At 50.9% G+C, this 23,508-nt stretch overlaps 1 protein-coding gene across 1 annotated transcript in view; it reads right to left on the reverse strand.

The window, feature by feature from the left end:
- Positions 1-4,398: 4,398 nt before the first annotated feature.
- The window catches only part of XXYLT1 (xyloside xylosyltransferase 1), a 170,514-nt gene continuing 151,404 nt past the window's right edge, over positions 4,399-23,508 (reverse strand). Inside the window, exon 4 of the mRNA XM_086675045.1 lies at positions 4,399-7,615. Within this exon, the coding sequence (XP_086531171.1) occupies positions 7,219-7,615 (397 nt within the window). The 3' untranslated portion in view covers positions 4,399-7,218. The remainder of the gene's footprint in view (positions 7,616-23,508) is intronic.

Below are 23,508 nucleotides of genomic sequence, written 5' to 3' on the forward strand. Positions count from 1 at the left end.
GTTGCATCCTCCAGAAGGCATCCCTTACCTCCAACGTGGCCCCTCTAGATGCACCCATGGCCCCTCTCAGAGTTCTTACCCACGGCAGTGAGAGACCACCTCACTGTGTGAGAACTTCTGTCGGGGTGGGAACTCACCCACCCTCTTCACCACTGTGGCCCCAGAATTCAGCCCAAGGCAAGGGTAAATATCTGTGACTTGCACAAATGAACAGCGTCACAACTGGGGTGTCAGTTCAGGTGCCCCTCCTCCAAAGCCCATGCTCTCTGCACAGAATTCCTATCTTTTCCCCTATAGTGGGCAGCAGGCAACCCCCATGGAGACTCACAACCTCCACAGCTCTGCAAGGGCAGATGTCCCCTTATTTGGTGGGGCTCTTGACCTCCGGAGACCACCTCACCTATCTGTCCAGGTGGCCAAGGTCCTGCTCCTTCCTGCTGAGTGGCGTCCCAACAGCCTGTCAGTGTGCCCCGGGGTCTTATGTCCAGGATCTTATGCACAGATCCTGGAAAGGGCAGAGTCAGATCGGCCACGGGACTCGTGCGGGGATCTGAATCTAGAGGGAAGGGACAGAAGCTAGGCCTGGCCCCCTATAAACAGATGACCTTCCCTGATGCAGGGCCAGTCCCAGTGGCAACACCAGTGTCATCATGGAGAGGTAGCACCCTGCACAGGGAGCCTCGGCTTGGGTTCTTGCTCAGGGAAGAGTGCCTGGAAATCTGGAAGAGGGCAGAGCTGATGCAGGAAATGCCCCTAGAGGAGAACTTTGAGAGAAAGAACAGAGAGTAGTTCAGAGAAGCCTGGAAAGCCAGGAAAGAAGATGCAGAGGACAGCAGTAAGTCCCTGGCCTTCCATGGCAGATGCTCTGATGTGCTGCCCAGACCCCCTTCAGGGGCCAGACCTTATTTTCCTCGGAGTGCTGCTGTGGGAGGCCCTAGAGCTGAGGCCCTGCCCACGAGCTACCCTGCCTGAAGGGAGCTGCCTCCTCCAAGGGCGCCCTGTCCCCAGGGAAGCCCATCCCCAGTGACTAGACAGGAGCCGGTTGAAGGCCCAGCTCCCAGGCTCCAGCCAGGGCTCCTGGGCAAGGCTGCCCCAGCTCTGGGACTCTGCGTGGGGCCGGCTGAAGCCTCTTGTCCTGACCGCCTCGCCTCGCAGCTTGGCTCCTCCTTGCTTGGTCCTGCTCCCCTCCTCCCCCACAGAACACCTCCCAGAAAGCCTCCTGCACATAAATCTCCATCTTGGAGCCTGCCTCCTGGGGACGGCAGAAGCCCACGCAGGCACCAGAAAGGGATGCCCGGAGGGGATGGTTGTTGTGGCTTCCTGGATTAGAGGTCAGGTTAGTTCCCCTGACAGGTGGGATGGGATGAGAAGGACACGAGTTTGCCAAGAAGCTGCCCGCCTGTGACCGTACAAAAGGTCCTGCACTTTTCATAGCACGTGTGCACTTATCCTTAGAAGACTGTCAGTATTTCTGCCACCCCCTCGCTCAGACTGTTGCATGAACAGGAGAGGAGCCTGTACATCCCGACAGCATACCCCCAGAGCATAGAGACTCTGCATGTCCCCGGCCCCTGGCCCTGTGCCATCCTGTGCATTGGGAAGTGCCAGGCCCGGGCTGGACGAGGGTTAGAGGTGTGGGAGAGGAAGACTCCAGAGAGAGGGCCAGATGCCTTCATGGAGGAGCACAGGATTCTACACGTGGGGAAGCCTGGGTGCGATCCCAGACAGCAGGGCTCAGGCTGGCCACAAAGCCTCCCATGGCACAGCATGGGACTGGGAACCAGCTAACACGCAAGGGAGGGAGGGTGTCTAGGGTCTCGGAAGGACTTTCCTCTGTGGGTTATCTCATCTATTGCTCATAGCCGTCCTTGGGGGCCAGAAGGCCCGGAGCCGACTGACCTCTCTCCACTTCACAGACACACCCCCCCCCCCCCCCACTGGCCAAGGCCAATGTCATACCACTCACACAGAGAGCAGCCCCAACTCAGCCACATGTTTTGGAGGACCCCCATAGGATCATGGGTCCACGTGTGTGTCCATGCACAGAGATGTGAACATGAGCACAGTCATGCAGACGAAGTGAGGCCTCATACTGGTGAGAGCGGGGAGGGCGCTCTGGGCCCCACTCAGGCAGAAACATGGGTATGTGTGCACCTTACGGTCCAGCAGCGTTATTCCTGGATATACCACACAAGGCAATGCCTACCAGGTCCACAAGGAATAGGACAAAGTTGCTCACAGCGGGGTCCTTTGTGTGGGGCTGGGGTGGAGTGAGGAGGCAGGTGGGGGGGGGTCATGTGGGTGCCCGTCAGTGTGGACGACGTTGGGTAACCTGGTGAGAACACGTGTGGGGCCGCAGGCAGCCCTCACGTGTGTACATGATAAGGAGGATGGATCTTAGAATCTTAGCACCGAGTGGAAAAGAAAGAGCAAGAGAATCCCAAGTTACCCAAATTAAAACACATGTATACAAAACAATAACACCATTTTGCACGAACACAGAAGACACACAGAAAACACATGAGGATGTCTATCAGGGACTGGGGGTAGGAGACGGTGATACATGGGAATAAATGAAACGACAGGCCTCGTAGGCAGCAGTGGTGGGAATAGGTCACGTGCTGCGGGGTGCCAGAAACACCCCCGGCTCCCTGCTCCTGTGGTCCTGCTCAGGGCGTGGGGCCAGGAGAGGGGACAATCGCAGCAAATCCTACCTGTCAGGGAAGGCGTGCAAAGGCCCTTCCAGCTAAGAATGCATGGCACTCATGGGGCGCCTGGGTGGCGCAGTCGGTTAAGCGTCCGACTTCAGCCAGGTCACGATCTCGCGGTCCGTGAGTTCGAGCCCCGCATCGGGCTCTGGGCTGATGGCTCAGAGCCTGGAGCCTGTTTCCGATTCTGTGTCTCCCTCTCTCTCTGCTCCTCCCCCGTTCATGCTCTGTCTCTCTCTGTCCCAAAAATAAATAAACGTTGAAAAAAAAAAATTTAAAAAAAAGAATGCATGGCACTCAGTTGCTGTCTGTAGGGGGCGGACACATTTCCAACAGACTGGGGGTACACCTGGAGACACTCTGGGAGCACAGCCAGCCCCAGTTAAAGAAGCCTTCACTCCAGAAGGTTTTTTGGCCTTTGCAAGTACCTCAGGGAGTGGCAGCTCCACCAGGCCTCCCGGCTGGGGGCTCCAGACTCAGTACTGCCCAGGGTGAGGCCTGTGGGGGCATGGGACCATCTACAAAGTGGCTCTGTCTGGGGGGCTCTTTGGGAGACAAATAAGACAAAAGCTAAGACAAGGCTTCAGCTGTCATTGCTACCAGGGGGCTGTAGGCAGAGGCATGGGGCTCGTGGATGGCAATGAGTTTCTCTGGACTTAAATACCTCCCATAGTTTGTCTGCATCCCTCACTTTGCCTGTTCAGACTCCGGGGTAAGTTGCACTAACTATACCTTGCGAGTGAGTCTCCCTTTGAATGGTCATAAATTCCAAGTTGGCAAATGATGAGATCTGGAGGTCTTGTGTTTGATTTAGATTCCCTGCCACATGCACGTGTGAACAGAGACGGATGCATACAAATGTGTGCTGGGGGCAGGGAGGCTGCTTGGAGATCTAGTCCAATCCCGTAGCCCCTTGTAGCCCAGTTGGGAAGGGTTTATCCAAGGACCCCTGACTTCCTGATCACGGGCCTTTCCAGAGTGGTATGGCCAACAAAAATATCAGACCGCCTACAAACAAGAGTCTGGTCACCCACGGGGCTGAGGGAGGTGCCACCAACACATTTAACGTGCCCCAAATGGCTGTCATTTGTTATTTTAAAAGGATATTTTAAGTGGTAAGAATCCCCTTGCATCTACGTATTATTTATCTGCTTGCCAAGACCTTACCATCAACTTTCCTCCTACAACACTATTTTGAGGGAGCTCTTGTTACCAGTGTCTCAAAGTGGGGAAAGAGGTGAACTTGGACGTCCCAGACTGCCCAGGTGGTGAGAACACAACATGGATTCAAAGCCAGGCCTCTGCCTTAGGTGTGAGGCTCTCTCTACCGTATCACCCTGCCTGCTTGGAAATTTCTGCTTGCCCTGCCAAACTCCACCTTCAGCCAAACCTCTGGGCCCTGCATGTGGACACGAGCCAGGAAGTCTTAGAATGAGCAAGGGTTTGGCCTTTAGTCAAAGCAGGGGCTGCGGCACAGCTAACTTGCTCCCTTAGCCCGCAAACTCCTGGTGCACTCTGGCTGGGGGCCCACTGACCCAGCACGCTGCTCTTTGGGTTGATGAGATGCTATTGAAGGGGATGCTGTAGCGAGGCTTTGACACACATGTAAGAATAAATCTCTTCCACAAGCCCACGAGCTTTCCAAAGGCCAAAAGATAATAGAATCAGAAATGAAAGCAGAGGCTGGAGATGCTATTATTAGGTCACTTTTATTTAGAGAAGTAGGGCATCCATAGGGAAAGTTGAAAACCCAGAGCCTACTTAGCCGAGATTATGTTTTCTTACGGTCAATGGTAACCAGGGCCAACCAGGAGTAGAATAGTCAGGGCGACACTTACCTGTAATTACCTGTGGCAGCGGCTACAATTTAATAGCATTTATTGTTTATTACAAAAGTAATCAACATTCAGAAATACAGAAATAAATAAAGATGAAGATAAAAAGCACCTTAATCCTTCCTAGTTCCCAGAAATGTTCTTTTCAGTCTTCTGTTTTACTCCTTCCTATAGGCATACATATGCTCTGCAGTGAAAGTTTTCATCACACAAATTAACCACAGCACAATTGGTTATGTCTGTACTGCAATGATGATAACAGGATTCCAGTGATGAACCGGCCCTCCAAGATCTGCCCAAAAGTGGCTCATCGTACAGCACAGGAACGCCCGTTGGCTCTGCTGGGCTGGCTGGACTTCCCGCTGGGTGTTATTTTGCTGTTCACCAAGGCCACTGGTGACAGAGGAAGGGGGAGCTCCTGAGTAGGTGAGCTCAAAAGTAAAGGAGGAGATTTGGCTTGGCCTTTGCCCATTTTGATCAACCAGTTTACTTTTTCTTTGCAATAACAGAAGACTCTCATGGCTACAGAAACATGTGAATTATTGAAATTGACGTAGGAAAAATACCTTTGTTATTCTGAGTCTAAAATTCTTTAGCATTTTATCTTTTTCCCATTGAAATAATTTTTTTTAATGTGGTGTTTGAAACATATGGGTTTTAATTAAATATAGCAGAACAGGTTCTCTTTTTACATGTACACATACACACACATATGTAATCTTACAATTAAAATGAGGATCACACTGTACATATAATCTTATATTTTGCATTCTTAACAGTACATTGTAAGCATTTCCCAAGGCATTAGATATTCTTTAAAGATATGATTTTAATGCCCACATTATTTTATTCCTTGGATATAGCATACATTATTTATCCACTCCCCTAGTCAACACTGGAGGTTGCTCCCGGTTGTTCTCTATTAAAAAAACTCAGTGTGATAAATAATGACTCTCTGTCCACATCCCTTGCTATTTTCTTACAATAAATTTTAGAATTTGAATTGCCTTCATGAGGTTTTCACGAGTATTATCAAGAGCATACATAAATCCCCCAATACGATGCACACAGCAGGCATTCAATAACTAGTAGCTATAAATAGGAAGTCGAGTACCTAAGAGAACAGACCAGTTCTGTCAGAGCAGAGTCAGGAGAGGGACACGCTCCACTTCGTCAGGGGATGATGTAACCGGGCAGTCTGGGCTAGGAAAGGTGAGAAGGGAAGGGACTGCCTTTGCTCCCGGGAGCAGACGGGCCCGCCTATACCCAGAATGCAATGGTTCTCGAGTGACACAGCACTGTTACCCTCCCTGCTCCCGACTCAGACACGCTCCCCCGTGGTCCATGGTCTGCAGTCCACAGTGAGCACGCTTAGCTTAATCATGTGGACTTGGGCGGGGGGGGGGGGGGGGGGGGGGGGGGCGGCGGCTCTGAATGACACTGATTACACTCTTGATTCGGAAACTTCAGGTAGCAGTAAGCTGTGATCAGAGAACAAACAGCATAATCATTGTGTTCTCAAATGATTTATTAGCTGTTCTCACTCATGGTGAAAAGAAATAAAAAAGTAAATGAAACTGAAATAAAAGGAGATGAAAATCTAACAGCAGATCCCCCATCCCGAGGACCTCTGCTAGAGTAGACAAAATGGACCACCAGGGGCTTCATGTCTGCATCTTACAAGGGAACTCATTCAGAGAAGAGCCTAATTTTTTCTAAGGTACAGGATCTGATATGATACAATAAGAAAGTCACAGGATGATTTTTTTAAACAGAGACTGAATGCTTATCAGCCTATGAGCGGCACCCCTTCCGGGACACACGTTTATGCACATACACTGCTGGGCTCCTCTTTGGAATGAGTTTTTCCCATCCAGACAACTCTACTGCGTGTCCTTGGGGGTGGCCAAGCTCTGTTCTTTGATGGCGGATCTGATTTCTGAGCACAGTCTGGTCACCTGAAGCCGGCTTGGATGAATAAGGGATAATGAGGTTCTGTGATGTAGTTGGGAGAGAAAAGCTGTGGAGGCTGAAATAATGAGCCCAGTTTTCTCATGTGGGCCACTGCTGGCCATAAAGGCTCTCTTCCCGCAGAGGTGGTGACCTTTAAACCTATACGAGGTAATGTGGGCATTGCAGGAACAAGCACACAGCCTCCCAGGGTGCACATGTGGAAGGCTGATGTTGATTTGGATGCTTAAACTCTGGGCTGGCTGTTAAAACCCTGGCTCACTCGTTCAGAGCTCCCTGGGATCTACAGCAATACTGTTTTGTTCTTTCCTGCAAAATGGAAGCTTGTTAATGTAAAATAAATTTATATTTGGTCTAAAAAAGGCCAGGCATTTCCATTCTTTGGGGGCTAAGGGCACAGAGCGCCATTTTCTTTCCTTTCTTCTCTTTAAATGCCCGCTTCCTAGCCCAACGGAAGATGTCTATGTGTTTGCCCTCCACGATGCCTGGTACCCTGGAGAGAAAAGGCCCAAGCACCAGCAATGTGTAGGCCAGGCCTCACCGGGTGGCCTCAGGACAACAACCTGTGGGGTGGGACAGCTGCAGCTGTCATCACAAAGGACATCCCCACGGAGGGTCAGATGCCACCATGGGGCCTGTAACAGAGGCGCCCCTTTGCTTCCAGGAGATCCAGAGATCTGAGGGCATGGCGGACGAGAATGTACCTAGGCCTCCGGGATAGGGGTGTTGCAGTTCCCATGGTAGATCTTGACGTGGCCCTCACACCGGAAGTAGGCTTCAAAGACGTCACTGTAGCCGTGGTCCCTCCACCAGGTGCAAAGCTGCCGGTTCCAGGTGCAGTCCAGCACGTGGAAGAGCTCGGGGTGCTCCATGCCAATCATGGTGAAGAAGTCCTGGTCCCCGAGGTGGCCGCGGAAGTGGTACTTGTCAGCCAGCTGCTGCACCTGCGAGGGTTCCAGCAGGCGGCCGTAGAGGGGGGACTGGCGCATGGCCTCCAGGTTCAGCAGCATCACTCCGCTGTTGAAGCCGGGGAGCCCCTCGGGGGGCGGGCTCCCAACCCGGGTCTTGGGGTTCTCATGGCGGAACTGCCAGAACGTGTGCCTGGGAAGGGGAAAGAGAGCAGATTTAACCCGGTTTGGGTGGGTGAAACAGTCTGCCGGCCCTCTTTTCCTGGGGCTTCACAACCAGCCTGGAGGGAGAGGCCATTTTCACTCCAGTTTCACAGCTACAAAAACTGGGCAAGTCTGAGGTTCAGAATCAGCATCGTGCGGTGCACTCTCCTTACTGCAAGCCTCGTGGTCTTCCCATCAGCCTCTGCTACTCCAGGATGACGTCATCACGAGCGTTTGTATAGGACTTAGCAAGCAGCAGGCACTGCATGAAATCAGCTTATTTACTCCCCACCATAGGCGCTCTGTGGGATGGTATGGTACTTCACAGCTGAGGAAACTGATGCACAGAGAGCTCTATAGCTTGCCCAAAGTCACACAGCTAGTAAGCCGCTGCAGAACCAGGGACTAAATAAACCCAGGCATCTGTCTCTGAAGTCCACTTCTTAAGACAGAAATGACCCAGATAGAGATACCTTGTTTGCTTGCTTGCTTGCTTGCTTTCTTTCTTTCTTTCTTTCTTTCTTTCTTTCTTTTCTTTCTTTCCTTCCTTTCTTCCCTTCCTTCCTTTCCTTTTTTATTTATTTATTTATTTTGAGAGAGAGACAGAGACAACATGAGTGTCTCTCTCCATGAGGGGAGGAGCAGAGAGAGAGAGAGAGAGAGAGACAGAGAGAGAGAGAGAAAGGGGGATGCCAAGCAGGCTCTGCACTGTCAGCATGGAGTCTAATGTGGGGCTCGAACTCCCAAAACTGAGAGATTGTGACCTGAGCCAAAATCAAGAGCCAGACCCTTAACCAACTGAGCCACCCAGGCGCCCCAGGTAGAACCTTCTAACCCCTTGTCTTTGACTGTGACCTTGAAAAGGAGAGGAGAGAAGTGGGGAGGAGTGCTTCTGAATCTGGTGAAGAGGTAGGAAGCTAACTGCAGGCTGAAACGAAATCGTTTTCTACTTTAGAACAAGCCTCATTTATTGAGGCCCCAAGCCTAGCACTTCTGAAAGGGTGGACAGGGGTTGGAGGCTTGAAACAGCTCTGGGCACAAGTGCATGGCTTAGGATGAAAAGTGGCTACAGAATGGCCAGGTAGAATTATGGCTATTTTAGAGAGAACATCACCTAGGTGTCCGTTTTTCTCAAGGCGGGTTCAGAAATCTGATCTAGGCCTACGGTTCATGGGGTGTTAGAGCCAGAGGGACCCTTCTAGGTCCTCTATCCAAATGCTTCCATTTGGAGAAGGGAAGACAGATCCAGACACCTCCTTGTGGGTGACAGGGTTAGAGTGCTGGCCACTCTGTTCTCCAACCACCTGAAGTGCCTGTGCAAGTTCCCGTGCGCGCTGTAGGGGTGGGCAGAAGAGGGAGGCGGAGAGGGCCCAGGCTCCATGTCCCCAGATGCACAGTCAGCAGTGGAGCCCACGGCTGGCAGGAAGGAAGATAGATGGCAGGCCCTGTGTCATGGGCAAGGGGCAGGGGAGCATTCCACATCAGACTACATCCCCCCTATTCTTACTAGCCCCACTCCTTCCCCTCAGAGTCCTCAGGATGGGGAACGCGTCAGGGAAAACCAAGTCTGCCCCCAGCCTGGAAATACCACCCCCGGGCCTGCCAGAGGTCACTCCCCCGACCACTCACAGGGCAGGATCTGTGTGGTGAAGCGGACGGCGCAGTGGAAAGAAAACCAGGGTCCCGGCCCACAGTGGCTGCAGCGATCCATTTTCCAGTTCCCACACATTTCTGCATGTCTGGGAATGGAGAGCCCTTCCTTGAGGTCTCGCATATCACAAAGGGCACCGAGAGTTTGATCCTGGTGAGGGGAAAGCGCTCCCCTTGGACATTCTTACAAGTGGAATAACAGGTCTATTGTTTGAATTTTGCCATAATTGGACTATGAGTGGAACAGAGGTCTGGCGCCTGCTTGATGATAACAACCTTGGCAAAAATAAGCTTCTAGAGCAAACGGAGATGCTGCAGCCCTTCTAGCCACAAAAGCCTACAGTGATGGGATCGCGGGGGGGGGAGTGGAATGCAGTCTAGCAACTTTGTCCGTTTTACCATATTTCTTCCAAATGGTTAACTTCAGGTCCAGGAGCAAGCCAGCTAAGCTTCTACCAAACGAAGCTCACGTGAGGGGCTCTGGCCCCGTGTGAAACGGCCTAACGGGGTGGGATTGCCAATTCCTCACCTGCCACAGCACCATGAGGATGGCAGAGCCCTCTTACACTCCCCACCTCGGCTCCTAGGGACACAGGGACATTACTGCCTGCATTCCAACAGCGAGGGGAGAGAGGTTCTCAGGGCGTCAGGGGCAGGCCCGACTCGAATATGAGGCCTCTGATCCCTAAGGCCCCTTTCACTTTTGCCTCAGATTCCACAGGCTCGAGTTTCCAGGAGCAGCATTTGGAGCTCAATCTCATTTCTGAATTTGGCTGACATACCCAAGGCCACAGGCTCTGGGGACCAGGCCAACAGGTGATGCAGAGGTTGCTGGTGCTTCACTGACCAGAGGTCAGCCCCGAGAGCCTCTCTGAGGGGGGTCAGAGAGTGCCTCAGACCCTCGCCTTCCTCACAGGGCCTGGGGCTGGCCGCATATGTTCACAGGCCACTGCCAGTGATATGTGCTGAGGCTGCAGGAAACCTCTATGAATGTAGGTATCTGGTTCCAAGTCCTGGAGCTTCCAGAAGTTTCTCAGATTAAGTTCTAAGCCCACAGTCCAGCCATGTTGCCCTGACTCGTCATCTGGACTTGGGCCTCTATGGAGGCTTGTTCCCATCCTCCACTGTCACCTGGAGACCCACATTAGAGGGGATAAGATTTCTTTCCCTTCAGGGACGGCTTCAAACTGCAAAACAAACCCCTGTGCAGATGGCCCATTGTAAATACCGAGTCTTTCTAGAAATCAACAAGCCTTGTTGGGGAAATGACAATTAAGAACCTAGAAGCACATTCTTCCAGTTATGGGCAATGAATTTCCTAAATGTTTTCTAGTGAGTATGTCCTAACTAACAATCATAAAAAACATTATTAAAAATGAGTAAACTAGTTTTCATGAAGAAAACCCATATTGATGGAAAGAAGTATTTGAAATCATTTTGAAAACAAAGTCATTTCCTCTCTCAAGTCCTTCCCTGTTGATCACTAACAAAGTCACTCCAGCAAGTCTCTCAATAAGAGAGCCTGGCCGGAGAATCTAAAGTTCACATTCCCTGCGAAAGAAACACGTTCATGGTCACAAATAACCCTTTCTCCTCCCACCATCCCAAATCACAGACTCTCTTGCCCTGCCTCTCTCTCCATGATTTTCTCTTGGGCTGGTCTTTCTTAGCTAAGGGTCAGAGCTTTCCACTTTCACTTTCAAGATGGGAGAAGCAAGGATGGGAACATACAACGAGCCTGGACAGTCTGCATAGAGCTCCCTAGGAAGGTTCTAGAAGACCCTGCTGACTCAGGCTGAGTTCAAGCTCTAGGCTCCCAGGTAAGGAAGGCTCCATTTTCTGAGATTTGTGAGGACAACAATGTCCATGGCACCTCTCCTCACTGTGGCTCACCCCTTGAGTGTTCATCAGAGTCAAGGGCAAAGTCACTAATGAGCAAGCAAGGCTGGGCCCCTTCCCGGAGGAAGCATACTGTCTGGATGCTGTCTAATCAGTGAAGGCTGGAATCAGGAAAGACTACTCCCTTTATGCCCATGCTTGTGTACCAGGACCAATTAGCTTTTGTTTGACTTGGAAGGGGCCCTGTTTTCCAGCCCTCTGAGAGGAAAGGCCAGGAGTGAAAAGCAATGTTCAGTGATAGCCCAGGGTTCCATCCACCCTAGGTCCTGTGAGGTGACAATTCTGGGTGATGTGGGGATGATTTCAGAGCAAGGACAATGTCTCTCAGTCCTATCTTGGGCTGAAGTTCTGGGAGATGGGCACAGACTCTTCAGGGAGAGAGAGAGAGAGAGAAAGAGAGAGAGAGAGAGAGAGAGAGAATCCCAAGCAGGCAGAACAGTGCGGAACCTAGTGTGGGGCTCAAACTCATAAAGCGAGAGATCGTGATCTGAGTCCAAATCAAGAGTTGGATGCTTAACCGACCGAACCACTCAGGCACCCCCACCATGAAGCTGTAAATGGCCATTTTCCTGGGGCATTCCTTACTGCCAGGAGTATAGCTGACCCTTATCAGGATCCCTTGCTAGCGAGTTAGGTCTCTAGCTTTGCTGCACAGAAATGTTCCCAAAGTCACAGGGACTTTTAGCGGTAGGACCGAGACAAGAGGGACCCCTCCGGGAACCACCAGCCTACCCGAACCTGAAGACACATAAAGACTCTTAGCTCGTGTTCCTTTTTTACAAAGGAGGATGCTGAAACTCAGAAATGACGCTGTCCATAGTCACACCGCTGAAAAGGCAACCCCACGATCCCAGGCTAATCATTTTCCTTTTCCACAAATGCCTCTGCTCAGAAAAGACAACTGCTCCTTCCCAGCCCTAAATGAGCCCTGGGGCAGGTGGGGCAGTGCCACTTAGTGCCAGCCTTTCAAGAAGCGCAGAGTTCACGCCTTCCCACCTGGCAGGGACTACCTCTTCCAAGCTCAACACGCCTGTACCTGGAAGGGGAGCTGGGCACCTAAATGACTGACGGGCCTTGTTTGGGGCAGCAGGCTGGAAGGCATGTGTTCGCCCTTGTTTGCAGGACCTCACAAGAAACATATGTTTGCTTTCAAAGACCAGCCCTGTTTGTAGGCCAGCAACTGGGTTTCCAACCACAATATGCCCAGAACTGAGAGAGGAAGACAGGGCAGGGGTTGAGGCAGGCGGCACCTGGGCAGAGCCAGGAGTGTCGGAAGCACACTGCCTGGCAGGAGAGCCACACGGCAGGGGTTTGCTGGGGGCCCTCCTCCAGAAGGCAGTGGCACTGGGGCCTTCCACTTGCCCCTCCCTAGACCAGAGGCATGAACGCAGCCTCCTCTGCAAACTCCTGGCATTTCTGCAGCGTCTGCCCCACTCTGAGAGAATGAGGGTTCCTGGGAGTGAGATGAGCAGAGGATGGTCTGGGGGACAAGGGGAGGGCAACAGGGTTCCTATCTGTTGAGCATACCTCCCCAGCATCTGTGTGTTCCGGATGCCATTCTGGAGCCTTTCGCTGGGGGAGGAGGTCACAACAGCACACTGGGGTAGCTATAACATGAGCCAAATTTTCTAGAGGGCAGACTCTTATGACCTGAACGACGGGCTCGTCAGTCTTAACTACAAGACGGCTGAGCTCTCTGCTGCGGTCTGCTAGGGCTGCCCTAACGAAGTGCCACAGACCAGGTGGCCTCAACAACATCAGCCGATCCTCTCCAGTTCTGGAAGCTGGAAATCCGAGATCCACATGTCAGTAGGGCTGGTTCCCTCTGAGGGTTGAGCAAGACCCTGTTCCACGCCTCTCCCCAGGCTTCTGGTGATGTGTTGGCAATCTCTGGCTTCCTTTAGAAGCATCGCCCCAATATCTGCCTTCATCTTGACATAGCATTCTTGCTGTTTGTGTGTCTGTGTCCAAATCTCCCTTTTTAAGATATTAGTCATACTGGGTTAGGGGCCTACCCACTCCAGTGTAACCTCATCTTAATTACATCTGTGACGACCCCATTTCCAAACAAGGTCGCAGTCTGAGGCACTGGGAATTAGGACTTTGGCATATAAACTGAGGAAGGGGGCATACACTCCCCAACAGTGAAGATGAAGGAAAACAGTACATCTTATCTTCGGCTGTGTTCTCACTGTCCGGACGAGGAGGGCGCCTGTGCAGTCTGGAGAAGCCCTCAGCAAATTCCCTGACTCCCGCTACTCCCAGTGAGCCGAGACAGGCCATCATGACAGGCTGGGTCACGTCTGTCCAGAAGGGTGAGAGAGGTAGGGAGGAGGTAGATGTCTGCAGCTGAACACACAGGTTGTAGGGAAAAGCAGAGCGATTCAGAAATGTGGGTGTGGGTATGGTGGTGGGGGGTGGGTAAGAGCTTATGTAACACCAGTTGGCCAGCAGAGAGATGCCTGAAAGTCCACAACGCAATGTCTCCTAGTTCTTAGGGAGCCGTGCAGGAACACCAGACAACACGCTGAGTTGAGAGAATAATCAATCAGCGATCATTAACGGAGCACCTAACAGACCCTGATACAATGGCCAGTAGATCATTCTTGCAAGAAAGAAACCAGTGGTCTATTAAGGAGATGAGACCCTGATGTGAATACACCAATACTGCAGTCATGAAATGAAGTGAGATGAAGGGGTCTGCATCTGGAATCAGGAGGCCGGGGTAAGGGCAAGCTGTGCAGGCCCCTGGGCCTCTCAGGGCTTTGGTTTGCTCAGCAAGGGCATGGAGATGGTGGGGGGTGAGACCCACAGGGCTATAAATGGGACTCTAGGAGCAAATGTGTGCACAAACCATGCCCAGCACCATGCCCCTGAGAAGTGGCCCTGACTGCCACACAAGGGCAGACACCCCACCCTGCCCAGGCTCCTCTCATGGTGTGATGATCCTTAGAGATCAACCCTCGTCCACCTCGCCAGCCAGAAACCATCTGGAGGCTTCTGTTGTGATATGGCTTCCTGCTTCATGAAGTCTAGAATAAAGGTGACTAACACTGTCTCATTCCCAAAGCTGCACCAGTTATGACCAGTCTTCACTGCAGGACGCAGCAGTGGAATCATGGAGGGCAGACATCCCTGCCAGGAAGGCCTCTAACCTGCCACAAGGTGGCCCTCCAAATGCCCACAGTCCTCCTTCCCCCCAGAGACCTCTGAAAGGGCTGCTGGTCAGCCGGAGGCCTCCCATGGCAGGGCAGAGCCAGAGCCCCAGGCTGCCCACTCCCCCATGCCCACAGGAAGGTGGAATGCCCTTCTCTGAAGGGCCAGTCTCTCTTCTCATACAGCCAAGGAGCATGCAAGGGCCCACCCACCACTGCCCAGGCCCAGCCTGCCTCGACATCCCGGCCACGTGGGCTTCTTCCCACACCTGCTGCCCCAGAGCTGTGAACACAGGTGGGTGGGCTGGGGAATTCATGGTCACTCTCTCTGACAAATAGCTCCAGAGCACTGGAGCCAGAACTGGTTTAGACCCTGGATGGCTGCATGGTGGGGGGGGGGGGGGGGGAGGTTGGGGAGGGACAAGGGACAGACAATGGAGGAAGGGGCACTGGAGGGTTCAAGCAGGCAGATGGAGCTTGGAGGGGCTTCATGCCTGGGCTATTTCATGCGTGATGGACACTAACAGCCAGGGCAAGGCTAAGAGGATAAAAGGGGAATGACCCATTCAGTCTTGAACAGATGCCACTGGACCTGGGGCTGGATACAGGTCACAAGAGCAGAGTGTGAAGCAAGCATGACAGAATTCTGGGGAGTTCCAACATTTTGGGGATGGAAGAGGAGGAGCCAGGAGAGATGTAGAACCTTGGAGTAGCCCAGCTACCTGTGCCCCACACTGATGGCCTGAGCAGCCCGTACCGACTCAGGCTATGGGCCATCCATCTGCTGTGGGAATCCCCGAGGAGCCATGCAGACCTCCAGCTGGGCCTGTGGGCTCTCTGTGCTCATTCCAACCTCCCGTCCCCAGCCCTGTGACCTAGTCTGACTGTCCCCAAACTTGCTCCCCCTCCCCCTCCCCCTCATCCCTAACCAATCCAGTGGGTCTCCAGGCCTTCTCTCCCTAGATGCTGCCCTCCAAACCCTTTTGCTGACATCAACTGCCCATTCTCTGCTTCTCATTCACTGATCTGGACAGAATGACACCTCAAACAGTACTAAGTATCTCAGCCCCCACCCTCCCCAAGCAGAAACCAATCATGCCGCCTCCTCCCAGGCCTCCTGGGAGCAATGCACACTGCCTCCCCACCCCACCCCCCACTTCCAGAGCAGTTGTCCCCTATCCATCACAGCCTGAATCCTCCTTGCCCCCTCGCTTGTCACCATGCGCACCACCCAAACCCTCTTCCACTTGCTCCATCCTTAGGGGCACCCTCAATAATTTCATGGTAATCATGATGATGGCCTCACCTTGGTGTCATGGTTCTTCAAACCCCACCTGAGCTACCTACTCAGTTCTCCCTCCGTGAACCTCGCCACCAGAAGGCACTCTGCTCCAGTGACAATGGGAAGCTGGGATAGGTCCCCTTTGACTGCATCACCCTGCGCGTACCCCCACAGAACCAACTCGCCGGCTCCTTGGGAATTTCTGGGGGCCCACCTCTCCTTATTCTCTAGATCATTAGTTTCCCTGGATCCTCCTGGCTCCCTTCCCACCCTAAACTGCCCCCATCACTGGGGTCATTCTCACTGCATATGAGAATATGGCAGTATTAAAAGCTGCAGAGGATGAGAACTTGGAAATGCTATAGGAGGCAACAGACTTTGACAGAGGTGGGTGATACACACCAAGGAGCTGGACACTTAGCACTGGGGAGAATGTGGACAGGATGGGAGTCTATACGCCGAGGGAAAGGAATGTGTATGCCAGACTAAAGAGGGAAGAAATGTAGGGGGAGTGGCAGTGTGGGTACTTTGAGGAATGATCATCATGATGATGGCTAAGAGGGAGTACTTACTGTGTGTCAGTTCCTATTTTAAGTCCTCAAATGCATTGATTCATTTAATGTCTATAACACACAAATGAGGTAAGTAGTATGATCTCCATGTTACAGATGAGCAAAATATGGTGGGGAGATATGAAACATTTGCTTATGGTCATAGGAGCCAGGCAGAAGAGTTTACCAAGAAGTGGGAAAACCCAGGATACATCTGAGACTAGAGAAGGGACATAAATGAGAAGATGCAGGTTTTGAGTCAGGAATTGGGGATACTGAGAAAGCTCAGTTATGGCAAACTCTAAATCTTGGGAAGGTAGGAGGTGAAGTCACCTATGGAGACAGAGGGCCTTGGGTACAAATAAGGGTTTGAGAGAGAGAAATGGTTTACGAGGGCAATGAGGAATCAATAAAAGCTGGATAAGGGATTTGCCTGTGTATGGAAGGTAGAAGTAGAGTCAGGAACCCTGGGATTGACAACCAGAATGCGTTATTCTTCTTTATGACTTTAGGGCCTGGTGTGGGTATTTGGTTCCTAGCAGGCCCTTGAGAACTGTTAAGTTTCAAATGGATGAATGGACAGATTAAAGAATGAGTGAACAAAGGAAATCAGATGGCAGAAATTTAAAAGAGGAGAATGGTGAGTGAAGATGGAGGGACAATGGTTCAGAAAGGCAGCTGGGGGAGAGTGTGCCCCAGGCCCTGTGACCTACAGCCACAGGGGTCTTCAGTGGGGGTAGCCAGGTCTCAGTTGGGCAGGAAAAAATTTTCCTCTGTCCTTCAAAGGTTCTTCCAGCTGGTAGGAGAATTAAAGCGACATGAAACAGATTAACAGGAGAAAATCAACATTAATTTTGTACAAACGGGAACTCTACATGCTTGAGAGGCTAAAAGGAAGAAAGGTTAAATGAGGTATAGATGCCATCCTGAACTAAGGAATGGGATAGGGGCCTGGGGCTTCAAAGGGGAGGAGGGCAATTCATAGGGCAATAAAAAGAGCAGATGTTTGGTAATCAGATGTTTGCCCTGACATACAGATGGATCATTCAGATAAAATTTATGTCCAGTAATAACTCTTATTCTGGGAAAGACTCCCAATTTAGATTCTTCTAGGTAGTTAAGAGAGGAGCAAAAGTTTCTCTTGAGCCTGCAGGGTCTCAATTGCCTTCAGCTCAAAACAGTCTACATACCAAAGTGGCACATTTGGAGAAGACTTGTTCTGAACCCTTGTATCTCTCTCAAGGGGAAGACAGAGAAAGTGATATTACACATGGAAAATCCGATAGACTCCACCAAAAGTCTGCTAGAACTGATACATGAATTCAGCAAAGTCGCAGGATACAAAATCAATGTACAGAAATCAGTTGCATTCTTATACACTAATAATGAAGCAACAGAAAGACAAATAAAGAAGCTGATCCCATTCACCATTCCACCAAGAAGCATAAAATACCTAGGAATAAATCTAACCAAAGATGTAAAAGATCTGTATGCTGAAAACTATAGAAAGCTTATGAAGGAAATTGAAGAAGATATAAAGAAATGGAAAAACATTCCGTGCTCATGGGTTGGAAGAATAAATATTGTCAAAATGTCAATACTACCCAAAGCTATCTACACATTCAATGCAATCCCAATCAAAATTGCACCAGCATTCTTCTCGAAGCTAGAACAAGCACAAAAGGCCCCGAATAGCCAAAGTAATTTTGAAGAAGACCAAAGCAGGAGGCATCACAATCCCAGACTTTAGCCTCTACTACAAAGCTGTAATCATCAAGACAGCATGGTATTGGCACAAAAACAGACACATAGACCAACGGAATAGAATAGAAACCCCAGAATTAGACCCACAAACGTATGGCCAACTAATGTTTGACAAAGCAGGAAAGAATATCCAATGGAAAAAAGACAGTCTCTTTAACAAATGGTGCTGGGAGAACTGGACAGCAACATGCAGAAGAATGAAACTAGACCACTTTCTCACACCATTCACAAAAATAAACTCAGAATGGATAAAGGACCTCAATGTGAGACAGGAAACCATCAAAATCCTAGAGGAGAAAGCAGGAAAAAACCTCTCTGACCTCAGCTGCAACAATTTCTTACTTGACACATCCCCAAAGGCAAGGGAATTACGAGCAAAAATGAACTACTGGGACTTCATGAAGATGAAAAGCTTCTGCACTGCAAAGGAAACAATCAACAAAACTAAAAGGCAACCAAAGGAATGGGAAAAGATATTTGCAAATGACATATGGGACAAAGGGCTAGTATCCAAAATCTATAAAGAGCTCACCAAACTCCACACCCGAAAAACAAATAATCCAGTGAAGAAATGGGCAGAAAACATGAATAGACACTTCTCTAAAGAAGACATCCTGATGGCCAACTGGCACATGAGAAGATGCTCAACGTCGCTCCTCATCAGGGAAATACAAATCAAAACCACACTCAGATACCACCTCACACCAGTCAGAGTGGCTAAAACGATCAAATCAGGAGACTATAGATGCTGGCGAGGATGTGGAGAAATGGGAACCCTCTTGCACTGCTGGTGGGAATGCAAACTGGTGCAGCTGCTCTGGAAAACAGTGTGGAGGTTCCTCAAAAAATTAAAAATAGACCTACCCTATGACCCAGCAGTAGCACTGCTAGGAATTTACCCAAGGGATACAGGAGTACTGATGCATTGGGGCACTTGGACCCCAATGTTTGTAGCAGCACTCTCAACAATAGCCAAATTGTGGAAAAAGGCTAAATTTCCATCAACTGATGAGTGGATAAAGAAATTGTGGTTTATATACACAATGGAGTACTACGTGGCAATGAGAAAGAATGAAATATGGCCCTTTGTAGCAACGTGGATGGAACTGGAGAGTGTGATGCTAAGTGAAATAAGTCATAGAGAGAAAGACAGATACCATGTTTTCACTCTTATGTGGATCCTGAGAAACTTAACAGAAGACCATGGAGGAGGGGAAGGAAAAAAGAAAGAAAGAAAGAAAGAAAGAAAGAAAGAAAGAAAGAAAGAAAGAAAGAAAGAAAGAAAGAAAGAAAGGTTAGAGAGGGAGAGAGCCAAAACATAAGAGACTCTTAAAAACTGAGAACAAACTGAGGGTTGATGGGGGGTGGGAGGCAGGGGAGGGTGGGTGATGGGCATTGAAGGAGGGCACCTGTTGGAATGAGCACTGGGTGTCGTATGGAAACCAATTTGACAATAAATTTCATATTAAAAAAAAAAAAAGAAAAGAAATGCTGGCCCCAGGAGCCCAGGAATGTGTATCTGTGATAAGGTGCCAGTGTGACAAAGACTATCAATGAAGGGACCCAGATGGTAACCTGACCCAAAGTTGTCCACAGCCCTCTGGACAGTGCCCTTCCTGGTACTGGCCCTGGAGACCCCAGGCCTCCAAATATAAGGTCCTGTACATCACGGCTAGGATGAAGCTCAAATCTGCGGGAAGCCCTAAGACCTAACCAAGAATCTGTAGGGTCTGCAGCCAGCAGGCTGGGCTGCTGAGGACCCAAGAGCAGTTGGCCTGGCATGGGTGGTCAGGCCCCAGCTTAGTTCCACAATCCTGCCCTTCCTCTGAGCTGAGGCAGAGGGAGGGACTTTCATCAGGATGAAGACAAAGCCAGAGAGTTATCTTCAGTACCGGCTCATTGCCCCCAGCAGGCCCACGGCACTAGGAACACAGGAGAGAAGTGCCCAGGACACATGCTGGGGTGCTTTCCAGGACAGTGAGCAGAATGCAGGCAGAATGTAGTAAGGAAAACAGAGAGCAGCATGTGTAGAATTTAACCTTGTGTCCGCAGTTAAGCTCAATCAATCCAGCTCAGCGCCCTTCACCCTTGCAGAGCGGGGCGTTCCAACCCAGGAGCTGGACGTTGGGGAGACTACGTAGGCATCGCTGACCCAGGCACAAAGGCAACTGAACTGCAGCAAAATGTGTTACTTCTCAAGCCAGAAAAAATCTGTGTGCCTTTCCATCTCATTTAAGCCAGCTCTACCTTGGCCTGCCCCTGTTTGCTGTCCCATACATTTGTGACACGGGTCTCGGTCAAAGGTAAAAACGATGCTTGGCTGGTTGGCAATTGACAAACATGGGGGACCTCCCACTTGTCAAGCAGAGAGCAAGGATACAGAGGGCAAGAGCCCTTCGCAGACTCATTGTGTGAGGGACTCACCAGGGATCTTGTTAAAATGCAGAGTCTCATTCAGAGGCTGCATTTCTGATAAGCTCCCAGGTAATGCTGAGGCTGCTGGCCCAAGGATCATACCCAGAAGGAAAAAAATGGTAACTCTGTTATTTTTATAAAGAGAAGAAAACCATGAGAGTAGCAATGGTATCACTTTATCCTGTAACGGCCATAAAACAGGTACACAGATCGCCTCTTACAGATTTTATACAAACTTTATGCTAATACTTTTCTGTACCTTCTCACTTTACCACAGGGGGAGGGTGCAGGGAGGGTGAGGAACCACTAGGGAAATGTTTCCTGGACGCAGCATGTTTACTGTGCCAGGAGGGAGGGCCCAGTTCTGCCACCACCTTCTATCCCAGGGATTAGCAATCAGTCTGGAGTGGAGGGGGAGGCAGGGCAGGGAAACAGGTATACAGTAATTTTCCACTGACTTGAAAATGGTACCTGTAGGTACACCATGGGGTTAATAAGAATGTAGGTTTTGGGAGCACACAGTCCAGGGTCAAATCCTGGTCCTCTGCTTACTAGTCCGGAAAAGGTACTAAAGCTCTCTGTGCTCCGGGCTTCCTGTATAGAAACAGGGTTGCTGGAAGGATTTTATGGGACAACACACGGGATGATGGAAGCCATGGACACACATCACACTCAGTGAGAAGCAATGTGGTTCTCTGCGGTGAACACACACCAGCTTTCCCCACCTTGTCTGTGGCAGGCAAGGGGCCAACAACCAGTAGTGTGACCTTGGGCAAGTCACTTCCCTTCCCAAGGCTGCGGTTCCTGCATCTGCTTTTTTTTTTTTAAGGTTTTATTTACCGTTGAGAGCGAGCATGAATAAGGGAAGGGCAGAGAGAGGGGGAGAGAGCATCCAAAGTGGGCTCTGCACTGACAGCAGCGAGCCCAATGTGGGGCTCGAACTCACAAACCAAACTGTGAGATCACGACCTGCACGGAAGTCGGATGCTCAACGAACTGAGCTACCCAGGTGCCCCACTTCATCTGTCAAATTGATTAATTAGCCCTAGGGCCCTTTTCCATTCTGAAAGCCTATAGTTCTATGCCCAGGATGATCACCAAACTCCAATAATTAATCTTTCTTTAAATGTAGCACCAGTGTGTGAGTACAAGTGGATTTTTTTTTAGTTACCTGCTTTTGTTTCTAAAAGCCATTTCCATGTGTCAACAAAGCCCCATAATCTGGGTATGCTGACAGCCTGGCAGAGTCCGGGACTAATGTGCCCACTCTGATCCTTGGGTACATTCTGACCTCTGCTTGAGGCTGGCTCAACATTTAGTTCTTGCTCTGAGACCCACCCTTGGCCATGGTGATGATGCAGCCGCTGGGAGCATGGGGCTTGTGAAAGAGGCACACAGAGAGCTGGCTGGGCTAGCCGTGTCCTCTAGCCCAGGGAGCCCTGAGGTGGCACCCCATCACCCTCTGCCTCCTGTGCCACTTGGACCCCCTACGACTCCATGATGCTCATGATGCACAAAGACTGTTCTTGACTTTTTTTTTTTAATTTTTTTTTTTAACGTTTATTTATTTTTGAGACAGAGAGAGACAGAGCATGAACGGGGGAGGGTCAGAGAGAGGGAGACACAGAATCTGAAACAGGCTCCAGGCTCTGAGCTGTCAGCACATAGCCCGACGCGGGGCTCGAATTCACGGGCCGCGAGATCATGACCTGAGCTGAAGTCGGCCACTCAACCGACTGAGCCACCCAGGCGCCCCTGTTCTTGACTTTTTAAGCCTCTCCTCACCCAAGGGCAGTGTATTAGAGGTCATCTGTATAAACAGAGCACACCTGAGCAAAACATGCCTGGCCTCCAGCCCACCCAAACATCCAGCTTGCTCCCAGCCTGCCCAGCGCCCGCGCACAGCTAGTGGCACCTCGTGCCCTGAAGCCTCGTTGCATGGCACTCCACTGCATTGCCTTCACTTTTTTTTTTTTTTTTTAAAGAAGGGGAAAAAAGGAAGGAAACCTACAAAACGATTTGTCCTCCTGACAGGCCAGCTTAGATCACAATCGTGCTGGGCTGGATCATGGAGCAAAAGTACCAGGGATTTATCTAGAACTGTCTGATTCAGAAAACAAGCAACGCCTCAAAGGTGGCTTGGAGGCTCAGCTGCTCCCCGTGCCTCAGTTGCTAGAACTGAGGGCCCCCTGGTCTCTCAGCATGCCGCAGGTTTCAGTCAAGATCACAGGCCTGCAGTCTATGCAATTCCAGGCAAGGGCCCAGCGGGTGAGCGCAGGGGAGTGAGGCCTGGGCTCCAATCCCAGCACTGCCCCTTCCTAGAGGTGGGGCCTACAACCGGTTAAGCTCTCCGACTGTGGCCATCTGTAAAACTGAGAGAATGAGATCTTTTCTAGGGCCCATTGGTTGAGGCTTTAACAAGTTAACGTATGCAGAGTGCCAGGGGAGAGCCTGGCACATTTATTAACTCAAGAAGTACTTACTGAACACCTACCAGTGCTAGATACGGCTGTAGGCCCTGGGAGACAGCACCAACTAGGAAAGAAACTGACTCCTACCCTCATGAGCTCAATCAGGGAGGGGCTGGGGAAGCAAGATGCACACCAGCCAATAGGCAATTATGACCCCAGGGGACCAGAGATGGCACAAGAACACGGACCTCAAAAGAGAGACTCCTTACCCAGTCTTGGTGGGTTCAAGAAGGTTCTCTGGAGAAACTGGCATCTAAGCACAGACTTGAAGTGAAGAGGCAGGCAGGTGAAGACAGAGGTGGTAGTGAAAGGACACCGGCATTATTGGGGGTGAGAGGGGCGGGGGTGGGGTGGGTGAGAGGGACGGGGGTTGGGGGTGCGGGGCAGGGGCCAGACCAGGAGGGGCCCGTGAGGAAGGTCAGGGAGACGGACCTTGATGCCGAGGGGAACAAGGGGGTTGAAGCAAGGCAGTCTGTGTATGAGGATGGTCGCTGGCTGGGGTGGGGGTAGCTGGGAGGAGGCAACCAAGAAGCGGGAGCGGCTGCAGGGCCCCAGGGGAGCAAGGTGGTGGTGTCAAGGATGGGGAGGATTCAGGAGATGTTCGGCAGTGTCGGGTGTGTGGCTGCACCGGAGGACTGACCGATACAAGAGATGGAGGAGGGCAGGGAGTCCCGTGCCTGGGTTTCTGTCCTGAG

This window comes from Puma concolor, chromosome C2 (assembly GCF_028749965.1).
Source record: "Puma concolor isolate L17-30 chromosome C2, mPumCon1.1.hap2, whole genome shotgun sequence".
NCBI lineage: Eukaryota > Metazoa > Chordata > Mammalia > Carnivora > Felidae > Puma > Puma concolor.